Here is a 23173-nt window from a genome sequence, read left to right as displayed (position 1 = left end):
TGTTGCCCCCTTTTTTACATATTACACCTGTCTTATCACTTAGTATCATTAATAACAGGTCTTTTCGTTTACTAATCAAACATAAGTGAACCTATTTAGTAGTGTGAGTCCATAGCTAGTTGTTTTCATAACTTTGACACTATTTGTTCTCAAAAGTTTTTAGTGAATTTTTGAGTATATTTGTTGAAGATTCTTTTCGCATTAGGGACATTTAATGGCATTACGGACAGGTCCCATAAGCTCCTAATAGAGATTAAACTGCTATTTTTTTCAGTTTAAAGCTACTGATTTCTTGGAGCTTGACACTAACTGCTTCCAAGAACTATAGTCGATTTTTTAGTTTTTTTTGTCAGTTTTTGTCTTCTGTTAGTTTCCTTAGTGACAATTCTCATCAACTACTAAGGATGATTAAATTAGTCGAGTTGATAGCTTCAGGTTGTAGCTTTTGCTTTTTATGAACTTTACGCTGTTGGTTTTCAAAAAACATTCATGAAATTTTGCATGACTTTTGCAGTGAGTTTTGCATGTGTTTATTGTACTTATTGCTGTCTTATAATTTATGCTCAATATTGAGAGGTCTCTTAGGTTGCTACCAAAGCTTTATTTAATTGAAAAAGTTCGTTCAGTTTGTAGCTAATGCTTTTGGTGACCTTTATACTGTAAATTCTCAACAAAATGTAAGCCAATCCTTTTGTCTTTGCGAAAATTGCTTATTTTTGTTGCCTTTTTATTTAATCTCATTTATGACGTTTTTGCTCTTGCGGAAAAGGTGAATCAATTTAGTCGCAAGGGTTCATAGCAGTCGTTTCTTTGATTTGGACACAATTTTTTCAAAGAAATAAAGGTGATTTTTTAGTCTTGGTTATTTGGTTATTATTTGGTTTGTTTCTCTTGTGGTCTTGTCGCTATTATTTAAAAATGCAGTTCTCATTGGAAGTTTTGCGACAATTGGTTGTATATTTTGTCTTTTTATTTGGTTTTATATAAGAAAGGTTTCATTCCTTCTAATGAGAAAGGGTATTTAATTAGGTGCATCAATTCATAACAATCGATTTTAGATGTTGACGCTTTTAAAAATTGAAAGTTAATTTTTGGTCTTCAGTTGTTTGTTGTTTTTCTTGCTTTCATGTAGCTACCTCTGGAAAAAATCATTACTCATTGGCCTTTTAGTGCAGCGTGATTTTGGTCAATTTATTTGCTCGTCAATGTTTGGCTAACTTTTTCATTGAATAAAATACTGTTTGTTTTCGAAATGTTTAAAGAAATTTGTATCTTGCCCTCATTTGTAGTTATGTTGTCATTTTTTCTGCCATTAGAATTGCTAAGATATTTAACGACTGCTTAAGTTTTGTTATGCGCTGATTAAGGATTCTGCATTTTGGTTATATGTTTATTTTACTTTGACTCCACGGATTTTCGAAAATCAAAATTTTCTGATTTCTTTCAATTTCCTTAGTTTTTGCCTGTTTTTTGCCTTTTCTGCCATTCTTTCTACTTTGAGTGCTGTTTTATTTACTCAATTTAAAGATGCCTATGGTCAATTGTTTAAGTGATAATAATGATCAATTATGATAAAGTGTTGATAATTTTGAGATCTCTAGATCTCAAAACACTAGATCTCAAAACACTAGCCCACAAAATTTTCTAATTGTTTTTATTTTTTTGATCATTTTTTGCACAGATTGGGTTTGAGTTTTTCGCCTGTTTTTGTTGTAAATTGCTGTAAAAATGTCAGGTTTTGTTCAACTGTCTTTGAATTGTAATTCAGGACAAGTCCTGCAATGTTTTTTTTGTTTTGTCGTCTGACGCTCTTTTTCGTTGTGCCTTTTTTTCTAAAACTTCTGTTCGCTTGACATTTTCAGTGTTCTTTTAATGCTTGATTTCTTGCTTTTTGCGTGAACTAAATTCCTCCAATTCAGAAATTACAGGTGTTGCTAAAACAAAATCAATTGTAAGATAAACGATGACAAGGGACAAATAGCCGAATGGATAATGCTTCTGATTCTGACTCGGGGTATTGAGGTTTGAACCTCTCCGTTGTCAAAAATTTTTGCAACCGAAAATATTATCAATGAAAGTTTTTAAGGTGGCCGCGATAACTTTTCGACAACTTGTTTGTCTGTTTCTATCTGTATTTTACGACAAGTCTATTTTGCAGCTATTCCGGCATCCTGCGGGTTATCGTTTCATCACTTGAGGAACAAATGATTTGTGTGACAAGGAAAATATATTTTTATCCTAAATATGGCTTGTCTCAGCTCAGGACTTGAAATGTAGTGAAAATTTTTTCTGGTTTAGTTTTCTAATTAAAAGATAACAATACTTTTGGAAAGAAATGAAAAAACTACTGCATGGGTTTGCAACCCAACGAGTGGCCGGCGTAACATATTTTAGAAGTTTTAAGAAAATTAAACAACTAAAATAGTTTTGGCTAGAACAGTTCCAGTTACATGAAATGCACAAATCGTTTACGCGCTAGCTAATACAGTCTTGGCTCACCTAATTTTAGTTGCCCAGTTATTGCTGTGCGCGAACTTGTTTTTCACCCAATGAGTGGGTACAATGCTCATTTCTTCCGTTCAACACGATTGCGTGAGTTGATGATGACGAAATTTTGAAGACCCGATTGTGAGGGTTTCTGGGAACAAACAAAAGGCAAATACTCAATTGCGTGGGCACCATGGTGATTTGTGGGCACAAGGCTGATCGCAAGAAAACTTTCTGAGAATCGATTGAACTTAGAAATGATTTCAACCATGAGTTCCACAACCAAGCATACCTTAAATTTATGATTTTAATTTTTTTTAAAAAAATTATCAAAAAAAAATATATTATCAAGGATTAGAATACGCCAATCAAATCACAAGAAAGTGACATTATTATAATTAAAATTCTGCTGTTCAGTGTTTCAATCAAATCCTGGATCCATGGAAGGTTGATTGCTCATCTTGTCATGACTACAACATTAGGAAAGTTAATATTTTTGACAGTTAATGGGTTTCAAAAAAATCAACGTTTTATAAATTAGGCGAATAATAGTGATGTAAAAATAAATCTAAAAAATATATGTTTTGTGATCAAAGATGAGTTTTTAAACAGTTAAATGACATTTTACCCTTTGACTAAACTCCTTCTTTAAAAAGTACTCGAAGAAATTTTAACGGCAGTTAGCAGCCCTTATAATTTTCTTATAAGCATTCCCAGGTATTGAAGTTATAAGCTTGAATGGGGACAACCAATGGCGCGTGAAAGCACGATATTTTGCTATTTGACGGCATCGAATAAAGTTCAAGCTAATCGAGAAATTTTTTGTGCTCGATCATCTAACTTTTCGAGTGAGTGTGATGACGCTGGGCTAATTTTTGGCGTGATCTAAATCGCTCTTGTTCAGATGTTTGCGCAGTTGGGTAGATGGGATATTAGGCGAAAACTCGATTAGACAAGCACAGTTTTTGTTGCAAAATTCTGATCTAAAGTTTTGTGTATATTAGGCGAATTTCAATTAAAACACTTAAGGATGGTACTTGAAATTCCACTTGACGTTATTAATCGCTCTCAAACAAAGTTTTTGGCAATTATATTAGTCCTCTCGGTCTTTTTTAATCCGAATTTTTGCTTGACCGATTTGTATGGCCCATTTGCCTTTTCGTCCTCAAAAACGGGATAAACTGGTGCCACCCCCCTCAGCCCCCCGGTGCACCCCCCCCCCCGCTGCGCTCACCTCACGCCCCTTCAGTTAAGCTAAAGCTAGCCTCACTAAACTGTGGCTAGCTTCTGACGAAGCCAGTCGCTCGCGGGTCATTTGAGAGTGATTCGCCTGACGTTAGTCGGTAATGTTAAAGTGCTCAAGTGTTCCTATCAAATTTCCTTACATGGACTGAGTAAATAAAACACATTTGAAAAACTCATTTTGCAAATTATTTTTGCCCCTCAGAAACACTACGGCAAAATTATTTGATAAACAACATAGGAGAAAGTTGGAAACATTATTAAAAATATTAATTTCTTTGTTCTCAATAGTTTACAGTTAAGGGACGTAAACAAATGTCCACAAAACTTTCGTTTAAAACTTTTGCCTAGTGGCTACAAAAAATGTGTTAGCCTAATCGTGTTTTCGCCCAATATCCTACGCCTCATGCAGCTGCTCTCTAACATGGACTTTTGTGCCATTCCAATTTGCATGCAGCTCGGTATTTAATCATTGCCTTATTTAGATAGGTTTGAAAAAGTCGAAATAAGAAATATTTAAAACTGAGTTTTGCAGTTTCTGAGCGCTTCCTAATCCATTAACCATTAAGTTTTCATTATTTTCAAACACAAATTAGGATAGGGAGATGAATTCTAATATTAAATAGTTATCGTATGCTAATGTTAAATAAAAAGTTTTTGAAGACCTTATAGAATTGTTTAGATTTCCATAAAATCTTCGGTTAACTTTTATTTCAAAAATTGTCCCTATATACAAATTCAGAAAAACGAAGAAGAATCAAATCCTTTTTCGTTTAAATTTCAACTCAAAAAATCAATTTAAACATTTTTTCGCCCGTTAACACTTCAATTTTAACTTTTTTTGCCTAATTTTATGGATCCTAAGCACACTTATGCACTTTCCAAAAATGATTAATATGATGTGCAAACTAAATACTTTTGCAACAAAATTTTTCTTTCTGTTCAACCAAATTTTTGTTTGGTCTTCAGGTGATCCGCTACTGAATGTTTGTTTTTCGAGAGAACTTGCAGTGAGCAGTTTTGTTATACTAACATAAGAATTCTAATAATCGAAGTGACTGTGAGTTCAAGAAGCGTGAAAAGGTCGGAAGTGAGAAGAGTATTTCAAGCCTCAATCTTTCTTCGGGAAACAAATATGAAAACTTTTCTAGAACCGACTCAGTTTTGTTCGAACTTCTCATTGATACCACTTTTCTCTCTCTCTCTCTCTCTCTCTCTCTCTCTTTGTGTGTGTGTATGTGTGTGCGTGTGTGAGAGAGTGTGCTTGTGCGCGCGCGTGTGTGTGTGTGTGCGTGTGTGTGCATGTGTGTCTGTATGGTGCGCGTGTGGTGTGCGTGTGTGTGTGCGTTTGTGTGTGTGTGCCTATGTGAGTGTGTGTGTGTGTGTTTGTGTGTGTGTGTGCGTGCGTGCGTGTGTCTGTATGGTGTGTGGTGTGCTTGTGTGTGGGTGTGTGTTCGTGCGTTTGTGCGTGCATCCTATGTGACAAAATTGGCTTCTCAAAAATGTATGGCATGATGTCCCTAACCCCAAAGTAGTAATAGCTCGGTTATTTGTCGAAAAGAAATTTGGCAATCATAGCTGTGTTAACATTGTAAGTATTTACACTCTCTATAAGAGTGGCATCAATATAAAAACTATTGACAAAAAACCAGGAGGAGTAGTCTGCCATCTTTTTGGCCCCAAGTCTTGATTTTGGAGTCATGTAATAGTAGCCACCTCGGTTTTGCAGGTGTTAATAAATGCTCGCCAAATTTTGGATGTAACTTAACAATCATTTTAGTCTTCTTGGTCTTTGATATGCAATTTTCTGCACAACCTATATTTTGACCAATTTTCAGGTGACTTTTCGCGCTCATTCAGAATTTGACGCAGCTATAAATAATCGGCTATTATTTACTGTTGAAAGTCATCTGCGAAGTTCATTGGATAATGCCGACTTTGCAGGCAGTTTTTAATTGATCCTCCGGGAGATCCTCCTTAGTGAGAGCAATTCTTTATCTAGTTTTTCGCTATCTATCTCTAATAGGAGTTTGCTATCCAGTTTTAAAGGGCCATAAGACTGAAATTATGAAGCTATAAATCCAATAGATTAACAAGTATGGTCAAAAATTTAAAAAACTATTATTTGAAAACAATTGTTCTGAAAAGTTAGCAACCTTAGCAAACCCAAAATTAATACTCATTTTTGTGAACAAAGCATGTCGAAGTTGTCAAAATCGTCATTCTTGAATTGAAATTATGAATCAGATCTCTTTAAACAGCATTTAGAGAGACATGGGGAACTGACATTAGTGAGATTAAACATTGGGACAAAAAGTGCTGCATAAAGCAAAACTAAAAAATATATAATTTGAAACAGTAAAATAGATTCAATTAAGACTCATCAGAGAGCCACTGATATTTTCGAAAACAAGTGGTTTCAAAGATTTTGGAAACCTTAAATAAGAATTGAAAATGTTAATTGAATGGCCTCCATTTTGACGCATCGAAGATCTATTAAGACCTGCCGTTGATGTTTTTATGTGATAAATCAACTGTAATAACTGTTAAAACGTGCAAATCTCAAATTAGAATTGAAATTTTGATCGGCTTTTATCGCAAATGTTTGACAAGTTGCTACTCCATAAGCATGCAATACTTTGTTATTGTTAATTTATGATTGACAATTGACTACTATTTTTTGGGAAAAAAAACAAACTATATATACCGATAACGGAGAAAAACCGAACAATTATGAAGAGAATTGAAAAACCAGATCTAAAAATCTTTAACATTTTTCTCATAAATTGCACAGTCTCACAAATGTTAAGAAACAGTTTTGCTTATTGCCCAAGTCTTGATTTTGGAGTCATGTGATAGCAGCCATCTCAGTTTTGCAGGTGTTAATAATTGCTCGCCAAATTTTCGATGTAACTTAACAATCATTTTAGTCTTCTTGGTCTTTGATATGCAATTTTCTGCACGACCTATGTTTTGACCAATTTTCAAGTGGCTTTTCCCGCTCATTCAGAATTCGACGCAGCTATAAATAATCGGCTATTGTTTACTGTTGAAAGTCATTTGCGAAGTTCATTGGATAATGCCGACTTTGCAGGCAGTTTTTAATTGATCCTCCGGGAGATCCTCCTTATTGATTTAGCCCTACACCCATCTGCCCTGGTAAAATTTTAAAAATAATCAAAAACAGAAACTACAAAAAGAACAACCGAATGGTTTCTTTCTTTTATGAACAACTGGCCCATCAAATCTGTGGTTTTTTACTGTGTTAAAGTAGTTCTAGAAAAACATTAAATTAACAATTGACTGTGGAAACAGAAGAATTAGGCAACAACATTTTAAAGGGGACAAAAATTAGGCCATAAATTGACTGGATGTTGAAAATTTTCTGTGGCGAAATTTTAAACTGATAGCAATGAAATCAACAGATAAACAAAACTAATTTAACGACGGTTTCCATTCAGAAAAATAGCTTAAGAGGGCGTAGACTTGAAAAATAGAAAGCTACTTAAATCATCTCAAACGAGAAATCACAAAAATAAGCTCAATTCTGCATCTGAAAGTTTTTTTTACTTAGAAATACTATCGAACGGTTACTTGGTAATTTGGTTGAGAAAAACCACTTTATGCAAAAAATTTAATTTGAAACAAAAACTGCTTCGAAAAACACTTATTTCTCACGTGCGACATTGACTTTTGCATCCTGTTTTAAATCGACTCCAAAAAAATTGTCAATTAAAAACAGCCGGAAGAATTTCGGAAAGGACTCCAGGTTGCCTTAACTCGAAAAACTACTTTCCACTGACAGAAGACATCAGGACAGAGAAAAATAAAATAATCATAAGTCAAAAGAAAAGAAACAAAATAAATAAACTAGCCAATAAAATTTGAAAAATTATTTCTTGATTACAAGTATACAAATGAATGGAAAACTATATTTTTAATGTAGAAAATTAATTTATTTAGCCAACATTAGAAAAACTGGAAAAGCCATAATAAGCCATAATAAGCTGTCAAAAATTTCTAATTCTGAAAGAAAAATAAAACTTTGAAAAATTTGCTATAACTTCGCCTTTTTTTGTTAAATCCTGTTGAAATAAACTGCTCTGTACGAAACAATTCTTATTCAATTCGAAAATGCCTACCACAATAAGTCTCTAATAAATGCAATAAATCATTTCAATCGACCCAAATTAGTGTGAAATTTGGAGTGCTTCAAAACTTTTCCAAACCTGAATATTAAACTTCAGTCTATAATGACTTTTTAGACTGCATAAAAAACAAAATCAAAACGAAAACAATTTGAAAAAGGCCTATCTGAACAAAAAATTTTTGTACCTACATTTCTTGCTCTATTTCAAAAGAATTTATAAATAAAACAACAATTCGCTCTCTTTTTCTCCACTCTCATCTCTCTCCCTTCCTCTCTTGTCCGCTGTTTGAATTTGTTCTATAGAACATTTTTTCGGCCTTCTTCACTCACTGAACTTCCCGTTTTGCGTCTTGCTCATTTATAAAAAAGACATGTCCAGAAAAATTCCAGAAAAGAGTTTCGGCTAAAGCTAAATTAACACAGACAGTAGGAAAATTTAAAATACTCTCTGATATAGTGCAAGTACACCTACCAACGAGAGACCATGTTTCTTGCAATCAAGACTATAAAATTGCTCATTAAAGAATTGGATGAGCGTTAATAAGCTCACGCATTTTTGAAAAAAGTTTAAGAAAACTAACAAATGCAACTAAATTCTTTTTTGTCGATTTTGATAGAAAACCGCTTTGTAGCAAAAGACCTCCATTCCCTTCCTAATAAGTATTGCCTGGTGGCTTTAGTCTTCATTTCATTCAACAATAAATTCAATAAAGCAACGGAAATAGCAGAGTACCGCTAAAATAGCCTAAAAAGCCCCAACGTAGTTGAAAACTCAAAATTCCATAAAATTCGTTTACCAGCTTTCAAAACACTATTAATCTTGCCTGCATTGTATTATTCTAGTCTACAACAACTTTTTAGGCAGCGCGAAAAATTTAAAAGAAAGCATGAACAAGAAAATAACTTCCACTCTTCGAATTTGTTCACCGAAACAGCTTTTTCACACTGACTCACTCCCTGAAGATCTGTTTGTTTAGCTCGCTCACTTATTAAAGAACAGAAAAGGAATAGTTTATTTTCGAGTCGTAAAAACAGAAAACCATAACGCCTCGTAGAGTCGTAAAAACAGAAAACCATAACGCCTCGTCGAGTCGTAAAAAAAACAGGAAACTATGACGTCTCTTTGAGTCGTGAAAAAACAGAAAAGCATAGCTCTTCTTCGAGTCGTAAAAAAGACGCTCCACCAATGCTCCTGTTCGCGTGGTAAAAAATACGCTCCACCAATACTTGTCCGAGTCGTAAAAAAGACAGTGTCCTAAAATACATTTCAAATTTATAATTAATTACAATTAATAATGAGAGGCACTTTATATAGTTATCTACGAATTGGGCTTTTTTCAGAACTTGACAAAAGCGGGCAATGATAAACTCCGTGAAATATACTACTTATATCAAAATTTGAATTAAAATTGCCGAAAAATAGAAATTCGTGAGTGAAAACCTTTCAAACACAGTCTTACGCCTAGCAATCCACAAACACTTCGATAATATGTCTTCGAGATAAGAGAAACATGTTCTGTGAACCAATTTTTTTAGATGAAGCTGATAAGTTGTCCAATATAACTACAATTGTGATCTATATTCAGAGTAATATATAATTCAGCCATTTGTCTTTTCAGGTCATTAGATGTGCCTTTAAACCGCTCAGTTAAATATCAAGGAGGCTAAGGCGACAATGTTATTTCTAGTTGAACAACTAAAGCGGATTTTAACAGTGATGAATTTTTGAGAACAAAGTAATAGAGCTAATTCCTTTGGATCAGAATTGTCCAGGTCTATAAGTTCGTCGTTTTCCTTTTTGACCGGATGCGGTGTGGTCCGGTATGATCACTGACCAAGAGAAACATCATCAGCACCCTTCGTCGCTGACTGAGCAATCAAACTCCTCCACAATCACTGCAACCTCAAAAACCATCTCTTACCTTCTCGATTGGTTCCTGAATCTTCACACGCTATTGCCCTCATCGCCTCTTAGCTTATCTGCAACTAACACCCACGATAAAGAAGAAAGTAAAGACAAATTTAGCTACATTAAAGATAAAAGCATTAAAAGGAGAATGATCGACTGTAATCAGAACTCGTTGAACACAACTTGTAAAGATGAGGAAAGCGAATGTTACAAGTCGGCCAGATCGCGGTTGTCAAACTTAGAGCCCAGAGATCACTCAAAACTGCATGATTTAGATCATCTCGATTTTTCAAACCAAAATGTAACGGTCACGCACGGAGAATCTGATGATCTCACAACTTGCCAGTCTGAGGTGGAGAGTAAAAATCGGGGTTTTAAAATGGTGTTGAGACGGTGCTTTGAGTTTTGTATCGATGTAATCACTTACTGCTATCTCACATATTTTGTCTACTTACTGTGGCTGCCCCCAAGTTCGACCGCTCTTGGCCAGAGTTTGGGTGCTGTGTTCCATATACAGTTGGATCCGAGTAAAGAGATTCTAGAAGACGAGGAGGTCGACAAGTGAGTGCAGAAACTAGTTTTTTTTCATGGCTGAAAAATTGTTAGCCGATGTCAATTGTATTGCCGTACTCGTGGTGTCGCCGTCGGACGCTCATTTTTAGTTTATACATTTCATGCTGCGAACCCAGAGAGCAATTTTGTTGACTTTTGTTTTCCAGTCTCCTATTTTTGGGGCTACGATTTTATGCTGTTCACTCTTCTGCTGTTGAGTCAATTTCAGTGGTCCAAATCTTTTGCGGAGAGATACAAAAATTGCCCTAATGAAAAGCTCTCTGAAAATTGAATCGATCATCGAAGATACTTTTCGAAATTTTTATTTTCTCGAGAAAAAAATAGAGGCTCGAAGTTTTCATACGTTTTCCACATTTCATTCACAACTTTACGCCTATGTCTTTGTAGGCCTATGTGCTTAAACATACTTTTTATTAATCAGAAAAATCCATCTTTTGCTATCGATGCAGATACTTCAGATGCAGATACTTCAGAACGAAGCAGTCTAATGAAAAAGATCTAAAATGGAATGGTAAAACAGCTAATTTTAAGAGATATGATATATATCTTTCAACAATTATATGTTCATTATAAGAAAATGGTTCAAATTAACTGCTTCTAATAAACGGCCTGTAATAAACATGTTCGGAAATAACTAACATTTTAAGCGTAAGGGTATATCGATTTGGGTGAAACATAAATTAACGAGCGATTGTAATTCTTCTGAAAGTATGACTGAAATTGCTTTCTCAAATTTCAGTTTCGCTGAGTTCAGTCACGTTTTTAACCATCACAATGTTCGAGCCGTCAACTGATCACGCTTTTTCTTATTCTGTTATAAAATTAGGAGTGAAACAACTGGTTGTTTGATTGAACTCAAAATCGCTTTTGAAGCCGTTGTTTCAGTTAGAAGAGTTATAACAGAAATGTTGCTAGCTAATTTGTTATTCTAAGCTTTCGTTGCCTGACACTGAGGTTCAAAAGAGCATCGGTGAAAGAATGTTAAATGCAGCTTTAAGTTACATCTGAATGACGTAGAATATAGGTCAAAACAGATGTTTGAGTTTACGACGTTGTGGATTCAACCAATTGACGTTCTTCACTCCTGAAATAGACATTGCGCGACCTAAAAAGAATTAATTTCGTTATTGTGATACAAATCAACAATAAGCGAAGACAGATAACGAGATCAAGCGGATCTGCTATTTCAATCTGCCACTAATTACAAATTAACATAATCATTTAACAATCGTAATGTATTAAAAACCTAGTAGCATCATTAAAATTCAGTGCATTTAAAATCAGTAGCATCATCTCGAACTAACAAACAATTGGAGTGGTATTAATGATATGTATATCTAAAGAATTAATGCAAAGTCCAGCGAGAAAAGAAATTTGTTACTATAAAAGATGACTCAGAGATTGACTAGTCATCATATTGCAGTCGAGTTAAATTTTTGATTTTCAAATATCTAAGATGTTTGATTTTTATTTGAATACTTTTTCATAATAATTGACTAAATAGGAGGTTTTAATTGGTGGCAAAAGTTGGATAATTTCCTTCTAGAGTTCAAATCCAAATCAGATAAAAACTCCAATATTAATGAGTGTTATAAAGTTTAGCACCTTGAAATCGATTGGAATTTTTATCGATCTTTCGTTTACAAAAGGGCTTTTCTAACAAATTCAGATCGGAACTTCTGGTTACTCTTACGCAGGATTGTTTAAAATTAAAAAGATTATTGCAAAAATCTTGTGTGTGTTAACTTTTCATAGCTTTCAGAGCAAACTTGAGAAGTCCGTAAATGTGCAGTTCATGAACTGTTAAGATTGAATTTTTCCCAAATAAGTCGTCGCAGTGATCACTTTTTCTGAAGTGATTAAGCTTAACTATCTTCTTTTGTAAAACAGAGATAGGTTTTAGAGACGAGTAGCTGCATCATCAATAAACTAAAGCACCATACTGCAAAATAGGAGCAACATTAGAAATATAATATTCTAACAGTTTTTTTGTTTTATATATTGTCTGCGCTTATAGACGATTCCACATTGCTTACTGAGTCTTTCCTTCTCATAGTCAATATGGGACTGAAATGAGAGTTGAGCGGATAATGATTTCAGATTCATCTGAATCGTTTTTTCTAAGTTTAATACTAATTTGTTCCTTTTGAGCCAATCATTGGTTGCTTCAAGATTAATTCAATTTCTTTTTTAGTACATCTTATGGTTTCAATATTTGTATCATCGGCAAAAAGAACAATGTTAACGTTTTTACAGACGTTTGGCATGTCATTGATATAAATGAGAAACAATAACGGTCCTAAAATTGATCCTTCAGGAACTCCGTGGTTAGTATCTCTCCAAGTTGATGATACTCTATTTACTTCAACTCTTTGATATCTGTTTTCCAAATATGACTTTAACCAACTCAATCAATTACCTCTTAGTCCGTATCTTTCAAGTTCAAAAAGTAAGACATCGCGGTTAATTGTGTCAAAAGCTTTCCTGAGGTCTAGAAAAAATAAAGTGTTTGAGGAGCTCTGTCCAATTCTCACTTTCTCAGTAAGTTCCAACCAATGTTTAGACCGAAAGCCGAATTGTTTACAGTAAAAGAGTTGTCGTGATTCAAAATCGTAAATTCGATTAGAATTAACACGCTCAAAAATTTTAATTTTTTGTGATCACTTTTTGCTGACGGCATTATTTTTACTGGGTAATGATCAGCAATACCTTGCAGTTCAAGCACTTCCACTTTTTCATTAAACAAATCTTGATAAAATAAATTGGTTCAAGCATGTTTTTAAGCTTAAGGTCACACGTGTTGCTTCGATTGGTTTTATAACAAAATTTTTCGATGCAGTTTAAATAGTTTTGAGGTATTCGGTTTTTTGAGCTTATGTCGGGGTTCATATCCCCACAAACGATCATTGGTTGATCAGTTGAGTTATTGTTTTCTAAAAATCGATCGAATTTGTCAATGAAGTCAATTTTATTTGTTCTGGGTGGATTGCAAATAACAGCTAATCTCAAATTGTAACCCTTTATTTTAATGTCAACAAAGAGTGTTTCATCTAAACTTGTTTTGCGTCCCTCAATAATTGGGCAACTTGGTTTGCATTGAATCATTAACTCACCCCCTCTAAATTTACGATTTTTTACAAGGAAACTCGTATATCCTGCATTTAACATGCAACCAGGGTCATCTTCATCAGTAAGCAATGTTTCCTTTCTACATAGCACATCAGGTTGACACTCTTGACTGAAAACAAATGCTTCCTGATCATTGAAATGCTTCCCAATTGATCTAATATTAACGTTTACTATATTTATGAAATACAAAGGGTTGTTGTTGTTCGTTCGTTCGTTTTGATGCGAATCCGTTCTTATTTCCATTTGATTGGCTTCGAAAACAGTGGGATTGTATTTTGTTTTTGAGGAAAGCAGCGAGTGATTCAAACAATTCAGCATTAATCCAACATTATAGTTAAGGCTTATTCGCGCTTCATAGAGATCAGTGAACTTATCAGTGAAATTTTTCCGTCAGGTTTCTAATAGTAGAAAATTTTACCCTCTCTCGATCATGCGCTTTCAATTCTCGGGTCCGTTTTTATCAGATTTAAAAAATTTAAACGCGCTTTACTCAGGTCTTCGTAAATTCGTACATTTCCATATTCGCTGGAAGGCCTCTAATTTCGTTTACTTCTTAGCATGTTAATCTTGCTGACACGTCTAGTAAACTTGACAATTACTGGTTTGTTGGCACTTTTTGATGGTAACCGATGTGCAATCGAAATATCTCTTTCGTCAAGTTGAACGGTCATTTCAGAAGTTGGTTCTTTGATCCAATCGGCCGCTTCCTCATAAGGTTCACGATGTATTGATTGTAACCCAATGATTTTAATATTGTCTCTTCTATTGTATGTTTCAAGAGTTTCTGTTCTTGAGAGTTTTTAATTTGGCGCCCACAGCTTGTATTCTGAGCTAACACTGCATTTCTGATCTCAGCTCATTTACTTTTTTGTCAACTATTTCGTCTATCGTCACTCTCAATTCGCTGCAAAAAGTTTCCATAATTGTTGGAATTGGGCTAGTGATTGATTTGTGATTGCTCTCTTCAATTGATTTCACCACAGCTGGATCTAGTGAAATTTCGATTACGGGACTTGACACAGCACATCCTCTTTTTTTCCTTTATTAAGTGGTGTTTGTTGCGGGATGTTTTCGTTTGGAAATTAAGAGGAGGGGTGTTGTGCCTTGATTTTTTAAAGGTGTTGGGATTTGCTCATCAGTCCTCATTCCCATAACTCATTGTTATTTGTCACTGCTTCATTTACCGATACATTAGGTTCATCCACTTCAAAGGCATTGCCTTGGCTCATATTTCTTTCAAATAAATCGGTTATTTCGTGCAGTTCAAGTTTTTATGTAATGCAGGATAAAGTTTATATACAAAAGCACTCGATTGCAAACGAAATATACTTGCTTCCCTGAAATTGAGAACAAAATAGGCAACTTGAGAGAACTAGAAATAAAGTATATATTTGCTATCAATAGCGTCAAATGAATGGTAGAGGACAAAAGGAATCAAGATAATTTTCTGTACACTAACACTGTCAGTTATTACCTTTAAAATAATAAACTGACATTGGGTAGGTCATGACACGTATTGGGGGAAACTACTTTTGATTGCATTAAAACACTAAATCTTTACAATCTGCGGCATCAATAGTCAGTTCCAAGATAATTAAATCTCTAAAACCGATTCAACAAGCAGCGAGAATAAAGCTACTGAAAATCAAAAAATAAAAAATTATTGGATTCGACGGAGGAAAATTAAAAATAAAATCAAAATAGAAAAACCGCACTAATAACACTATTATAAAGTAACTCAACAAGACAAAGGGCACTACTAACATTATTTTTTCGATTTCTTCTTGCTTTTTCCTTTTCTGCTTTTTGATCGTTTCTTCAAAATCAATTTTTCTAGTCTCTCTTTGTGGCATAATACCGTTCTCATTAATTCGATTTCGATTCGGGATGATAGATGTATTTGTTGTTGCTGTTGATAATATTATTATGTTCGTTTGCGATGTGAAATAAGATGACGCTTGACTCTCAAGATGGGGAAAATATTCAATTGGACCAGTTTATCGAATAATTCAGGTGTTCCAATTCTACAGTTGTAAACAATAGCTGTAAGTTTCAGAACTCTCAGAAATCTTTAGTGAGTTGCTTTATTCTTCAATTCAAAGAAGTCGATTCTTGTTGCTGTGATGTGGTGTAATACTATTATTGATTTTATCGTGCCAAATAATTAGTTCAGATCGCCTTTTCAAGGGGTTTTCCCAATAATAGTTACAAGTTAAGATTGTTTTCACAGTTGTTGTTTAGGCTGAGGCTCTTCAAAAGTCTGACCAGTTAATTTAAACTTTCGTAGTGTCTGTTCACAGCATTAAAGAGACAGCTTGCACCAATGATAAGTACCATGGAAATAACATTAATCGAACCTCTAAAATCCCTTTACGGGCTCCCAGCTCTTGTTCGATTCGTCGATTATTCACTATACAACTGAAATGTCCTTATTAAAAAGCAACTAATTGCTATTTAATAAGTTTATTACAACAATTAGGCAATATAACTCAAAAGATAACTCACTGGAGACCACTATATCACTGTTTTCGACATTGTCAAATTTGCGCCTCAATGTGCAGTTTTTGTTCCGACCCTCTTGAGGGGGGAGGAACTATATACTCAAATGGGTTTTTTTGTTCTGTGAATTTTCGCCGCTCGATATATTCATCGTAGAGAGTTGAGACTGGTATCATTAGAAAGCTCGTCCAGCGTAGAATATGGAATTAAAAAGATTTTTTTAATTTTCGTTTTCTACAGGGAGTTATCGAGGTTTAAACTTCTGAGAAAAAAGAGTGAATTCACGTTGTTTTTATTCACATTTTCCGGAATTTTTGCATAAACTTTCGTCAATTTTGCTAAAATTTGTTATAATTTTTAAGAATAGTGTCGTTGATTTTATTTTTGAAGTCGAACAAGCATTATTGATTGTTTTGATTTATTTTTTTTGGTCAAAAAATCTGGATAAACATTTCAAAATTTAGCCTTTTTCATCAAAAACAGCACGAAATAAGCTACTTTAGTCCACTTTGATTAAATTTGCCGATAGTACACCCCCAAACAACACTCATACAATCTTTGTAGACTCAGAGGGGGGCTATTTCTTCTTCAGAGTCCGCTGAGAGTGCACTGTAGTTAAAACTTTGCCGTTTTTTGCTAACTTTACTCGTTGATTATCAAAAATGCAGCATTTATTTTGAGTTTTCTACTAACAAATTATCTATATCTACAACATTCGAAAAATCAATTGTTCCTAACGGACAATAAGTATTCGGAAGGCTAGTTTGGGCCATTCTTGGACTGTTACAATCCAAAAAAAATCGGGTTGTAATCAGTCGGTCTTTTTTTTAGAAAAAAACTTTTTTAATAATAAAGAACAGAACATATCAAATCAAAGCTCAGGAGTGATAGGTCCAACCAATTCGATTGCTAAGCAGCTCCAAGTTAATGCAGTTAGTTTTTTAATTGAAAGTTTATGGTCAATTCTTTTTTTAAAAATAATTGTTCAACTTCCAGCTTAGTGTCAGCAAAGAAAGACTGCTTCTTCTTTCTACTGATTTAACATTTATTCTCGGTTGCAGTTTTAAGACTGAAGTTGTTGTTTTCTGGCTTTGATACTACAAGATTTCAGATTTTTGTTTGTTTTGATATTTGCCAGTTTTTCACGTTTTATAATTTTGTCACATTATCACATTATTGACAGTTCTCATGTCACCTTATTAGCTTTCAGAATAAGGCACAATTGAACATATTAAAATCCTGAAAGATATGCATCATCGGTTTAACGGCCTCGACACTTCTTTCTTGAAGAAATAAATTGAATTTTTGAATTTTGTCTTTAACTGTCATTTTTAATTTGTCGTTTCAGTCGTATGAAATTTCCTGTATAGTGATAGCTTTCATTGGCTTTTCACGGAAGAATAGAAGAACCGATATTCTGATATTAGTAGATAGCTGATGGCTTTCATGACTTTGAAAACAATCGTTTTCCAAAATTTAAAAAAAACTTTAACTTCGCAATTTTGTTCTTCTTATGTTTCTTTTTGTTACCTTATCTCGTTAGTTAATTACAGGTCAAGTATGTTATTATGGGTGTCAAGGGAATAAAAGGGATTCGTGTCCCAAAATCTTTTTTTTAAAGAATTTGTTATGACCTTACTGGCTTCGACACCGGTTTTTCACAAAAAAAAGTAAATTAATTTGATTTTTGTCATATTTGACGTTCTTTTTGTAGATGCAAGAAATATTCTGGATAATTACAGGTCTCGAGGGCTTCCGTTTTATGAATAAACGACCCTATTTAAATAGCTCTTTTTGTAATCAATGCCTTTCATGACATTGAATGTAATTTTGGTTCAAAAAAAAATTAAAAGTATTACATACTTTAGCACTTCGCTTTTCTGTCTACTTGTTACCTAGTCTTACTAATTAATGGCCACGTACTACATTATAGCTGTTTGAAGAAGACGCAATCAAATATATTTTGAGTGCCAAAATTTGGCTTGACGGTTTTGACAGCGTTTTCTGGCAAGTTTCAATTGAAATTTTGTTTGTTCTTTGTTGTTCTTTTTAGCCGCTTTAAAAATTGAATAAGGACAGGTCCTAATGCCCTTCTATAGAAGCAGTGATAATCGTAAATTTGTGGTAATATTAATTGATTCCTAATGGTATTTATTACTTTGAAGTTAACTGTTTCAAAAAAAATAAGTTAATTTTTTTTACTTTTTACTGTTTTTGTTCTTTTTGGTATAATAGTTACCAAACCTTTTTATGGACTGGTCGCATATGTTTTCTGTTGATATATAAGTTATATGTGTTTAGTTTTAGGTTTATCTGACGGTATGTTGATTTTGTTATTAAATTTAGTTATTAAGAGGGACATAAATTTTTTGATGTAATTAATGTTTGTTGTTGTTGTTGTTGTTGTTTGATTTTGCTGTTCGTCTTGACTCGCTTTCTCAATATTGACATATTACAGCAATCTAATGCATCAATTTTTACTCCACTGAGTTATTTGCTTTGGAGGCTATCTTATCATTCATTAAGAATTTTTTGAAAAAGACTTGGGCTTTTTTGGGATTCGCAAAAAATAATTTTTGGTTTTTTCTATCTGTTCCTCATTTGGTTGACAATTATGCCAAAATGTGGATGGGCGGGGTCGGAACCTTATGTACCATCGCACATTACCGAGCCGCCTTGTTATGCATTAATATTTAGCTGGCGTTATTTATAACCTCTGAGCGGGATGCGTTGCAATTAACATTAGAGAAGATTTTGCAAAAATTGTTTTCTAGATAATAGATTTGTGATTTTGTGCAGGTGTGAAGTCAGTGTGAGCAATGTGTTGGAGAAGAGCGACATTTACCTAATTGGTCACGTGATGGGCTATGCGGGCAAGACTATATTGTTCAGGGATTGTGGATTTGCATGGCTAATCAGCATCAGCTGGGAGCTCACAGGTAAAACAAAAGTAGGGAATGCAGCAGTCTAAAATTCACTCCCTCCGTCTGAAGTTGCTGTAAATTTAGCTGGCTCTTTTTTATCTGGCATAAAGGCAACGCTCAGAAATATTGATATACAGATAGATGCAAAGGAACTATTAATATTTTGGGTTTAATAGTGGTCGCTAAATGAAACTTCTATCAAAGTTAATTTCAAAAGTTAGTCAAATGCTTATCACTCCATGATGCTGTCTTTGTTCTCACAATTAAATGAGCTTTTCTTTGAGGGTACGCGTACCAAGACAATTTGGATTCATGGTATTAGGGTAGTGGACGGGACTATAAGAATTTAACCAGCAAAGTTCCTTTTTTTTTTACTTCTCTACAATTTCCTATTCAAAGCAAACTTGCTGGTTTTTATCGGGAAAAAGAAAAGGAGTGATGTAGAAGAGAAAACTCTTTACCGAGGAACAGCTCAATTTTCGTTAAAACAAAATGTCTGATCAAAAATTGATCAAGCAAATTTTTTCAACGTCCATTAAAGCCGGTTTTGTTGCTCTTATCTTTGGTGTTAGTAAGGCAATACACTCCCGTTGAGTAGTAAGGATGAATCGATCACTTTATTGCAGGCCACGCGATTACACACAAGGTTTCGACCCCAGAAGAGATAGAAAGCTTCCAAAGATTCATACTTTGCTCAAAAACAAATGGTCTACGAATAAAGAAATGCTTGAAACTCGAAACACTAAAGGAATTGAATAATGCCGCATTAGCGGGTTGATTAGATCTGCTATTAACGAGACTACGAGGCAAGACAAACAATAAATCAATTAACAACAACAAGCACTAATTACAATCAAAATTCAATGTTACAACAAGTGAAACAACTGACAAAAAACAAATACCGAATAACAAAGTGAAAATAGAGCCACAAGACACAATTCTGACAAATTAACTGCTAATTCACTAGAAAAGATATGGGACCTCTCCATAATAAAACTAGATAACACGTAGAGAAAAAGTGCAAAGTTAAAAGTCGTTTATAGTTTTTGAAAACAGGTAATTTTGTAATCATGAAAACCATTAACTGAATTCATTGAATAGGTTAATTCAGCAAAATTCAGCACTTCAATTAAATTTTCCAAGAATTGCTAAAATGAATACCGCAAAGACGACCATTTTTATTCACTAGAAAGAAGGTGCGACTTCCCTTTGTTGAGTCCAAGCTGCAGGTGGGCAAAAATGAAGTGGCCCAGCTCAAAAGTCGATTGTTTTTTTTTGAAAACAAATATTTCAGTCAGAACAACCGTAAGCTTTCTACTAAAAAATACTGGATAGATTAACATGTAGATCTTAGGAAGCCAATCGGACCTGTTAAAAGTGAACCAAGCGATAAGACTACAATAAGAAACGAATACAGGCAAAACTCAAATTTTACCTAAACACAGTGATAAAGCCTTAAAATCATTTCGTTTTTCACTAATTTATGTTTATTTGCCTCGTTTGCACGTACATCGATTCTGTTATTAATTCAGCCGTACTTTGAATTAATGTCAGTCCTTAGTTAACGTCAAAAACAAGAGAGGTGAAAAGCATTTTTTTTAAAGCAACGCCCCAATGCAATCCGAATAATTTTTTGGATTTTAAAAATCCACATTTACACGAAATTGATCTTCGTTATTGCTGCTCATCAATTAGAAGTACATAATTTTTTTAAAATGGTGGCAAAAAAAATAATTTGACAAAAATTACCTTATATCAAAAATAAATGATGAATTTCTGATAATTATCAAATTAGCGACAACCGGCGAAAATTTAGTTCCAGACCACTAATTTGAAACGGAAATAAAAATAGCCCAGTCTGGAATTCGAGAAGATTGTGCCAGCAGCTTTTTTGGTTTGTACTCCCGGTAAATTAAGTAAAGTGTTGAAAAGAAGCGTTTCTGGTCCCATTTTTGATGAACAAAGGCGAACTGTTGGAAAATTTAGCTATATTTTTATCAGAAAAGTTGGATGAAAATGTTCAGCAACACACCTCTGCTCTTAAAATTGTAACCAATAACATTATCCAAATCAAATTAAATATAAATTTCAAATTAGTGGTCTGGAACTAAATTTTCGCCGGTTGTATTTTATATATATATATATATATATATATATATATATATATTTATGTATATATATATATATATATATATATATATATATATATAAATTGGACAAAAAAATTAAGAAAAAACACGGAAAATGTTTGCAAAACTTCAAGCTATGATAATTCCTTGAAAAAACGAGATTCTTTTATTTAATTTTTTATTCTACGCTGGACGGGATTTCTAATGGATAACCTTTCACAACTCTCTTCGATGAATATATTGATTAGTCAAAATTGACAAGAAAAAACCCATTTGAGCCTATAGTTCCCATCTAAAGTGTGTCGGAACAATTATATAACGATGAGGATGGATAATCTGTTTTCGAAAGAGTCATCTAGGCTTCCTAATCAGAAGCTACATACTAACAAAGCCAAACCCTCGCTTAAGCTCGGTTTGTGCAAAATTTTTGTGCAAACAATTCAGCACTCCCTTATCTTTCTTCTTCACAGAATAGAGGCAATCATGTTACGGCGAACAGTCAGCTTATAACGGCAAGATAGGAAATAATTTGACATTTTGTTCGTATTAGCTCATACTGTTTTCGTTTACTTTCAATCTCCATTAAAAATCTCGGGTCTTTCGGTACAGTTTCTGTTCTCATTTCTACTTCAAGTTTGAGTTCTTTCTCAATCTGGATTGCATATATTTTTAGGACTGATGTTTGGAATTTCATCCATGCGAAAGTTCATCCATGTGCTTCATCATGAGTGTTCATCCATGTACAACTTAAGACCTGATTTTCTACTGGAGTATTTATTGATAAAATAATTTGATTAATTTCAATTTCAGATGAAAGTTTGATTGACTGCATTTTTTTTTGCGCCGCGCTGTTTTTTTTCTGGAACTATAGATATCGATTTAGTGTAGTTAGTTTCCAAATCTGGGTGCTGTGATTTTTAAATTGGTCGCTGCCCGGTGAGAGGCAGTCATAATTAATATGAGCTTGAAAGCTTGAAGAGGAACAATTTTCGGAGAACTTTATCAAAGCTTATCAATTTGAAATTTATGCTGAATGCGCTTTTATGATATGATACCGGATAAAAACCATTATGAGCATGTTTTTCGACACTACGGTCTGCGAAAAGATAGAGCCGCACTTTGTTAGCATTGAAGCCTGTCCTAATTGAATTCATTCGCCCTTGCAATTCTTGCCATATGGGGTGACAACCGATTCAGTTCAAAGCAACAAGATTGAAGGGGCTTTATTGTTGAGAGCAGTAGCCATTTTGGAGTCTGCTTCAGACTGTTATTCCAGAGTGGTCGTCAATTTAACGCTACATTAACTTGTAAGCAACTCTTTTAGCATGAAAACACTAAAAAGAACTCGGTGTAATTCCTAGTATCTAAGGAAACTTGATCGCAGCATAACTAGGCCATTAGTGTCTCCGGAAATTTGATATTTGAAATGCCTTTGGAAAGGGAAATGGGATCCCCTAATGGATCGTTACTTATACTCGTGAATAAATACATTAACGGCAGGTACACATGCTGCTGTGCTAAGACTCTCAAATTTCCGGGCAAGAACGAAAATGTAGAGATATGAGTGAAACTGTGATTGATCAACGACAGACATATTTGACAGCTAAATTGAGGCTTCTGTCTCTGAAAGAGGTTCACTAGTCAAGGTCGAGTTATTGTGACAGGAAGTATGTGATCGGAGATGATAGGAAAATTCTGGTTAAGTTTTTATCGCAAAGAAAGTGATGAGCATTTTGAAGGTGAAAAAGAGGTTTTGTTCTGTGATTGTTTTGTGGGAGTATATGATCGGCTTTGAGAATCCGATCTCAATTTTTATTTTATGCCCCGAGATTTTCAATTGCTTTTACTGTTTACCAGCCGAATCAATTTTTCTCCATTTTCGCTGATATCATTGAACACTACATCTGGATGAAGAAATGTTTTTGATGTAAGAAAAGATATATGTATTTTTCAAAGAACACTATCTCGGGAAACAATCCAATATTAGAACGTCCGATAGCAGTGCTCGAGGTGAATCTTGTGTACATTTGCTATGTGAGTGTGTAACGAAATTTTGCTTTGATGCGATAAGAGGCTAACTGCCTATTTAACCGTTGAATGGTCTGAAATTACTATTTTCAATTTGTTATTA

The 23173-nt window shown here is 34.0% G+C and overlaps 1 protein-coding gene across 2 annotated transcripts in view; it reads left to right on the top strand.

The window, feature by feature from the left end:
• The first annotated feature begins 9481 nt into the window (after positions 1-9481).
• The window catches only part of LOC142344688 (phosphatidylserine synthase 1-like), a 33160-nt gene continuing 19468 nt past the window's right edge, over positions 9482-23173 (top strand). Inside the window, exons 1-2 of one of the 2 annotated variants that reach the window (XM_075396528.1) lie at positions 9482-10349; positions 18789-18928. In XM_075396528.1, coding sequence (XP_075252643.1) covers positions 9703-10349; positions 18789-18928 — 787 coding nt within the window. In that variant the 5' untranslated portion in view covers positions 9482-9702. The remainder of the gene's footprint in view (positions 10350-18788; positions 18929-23173) is intronic. The other variant, XM_075396527.1, reaches the window with a different exon arrangement.

This window comes from Convolutriloba macropyga, chromosome 8 (assembly GCF_964194025.1).
Source record: "Convolutriloba macropyga chromosome 8, txConMacr16.3, whole genome shotgun sequence".
NCBI classification, from domain to species: Eukaryota; Metazoa; Xenacoelomorpha; order Acoela; family Convolutidae; genus Convolutriloba; species Convolutriloba macropyga.
This window is presented reverse-complemented; position numbering and strand designations above follow the sequence as displayed.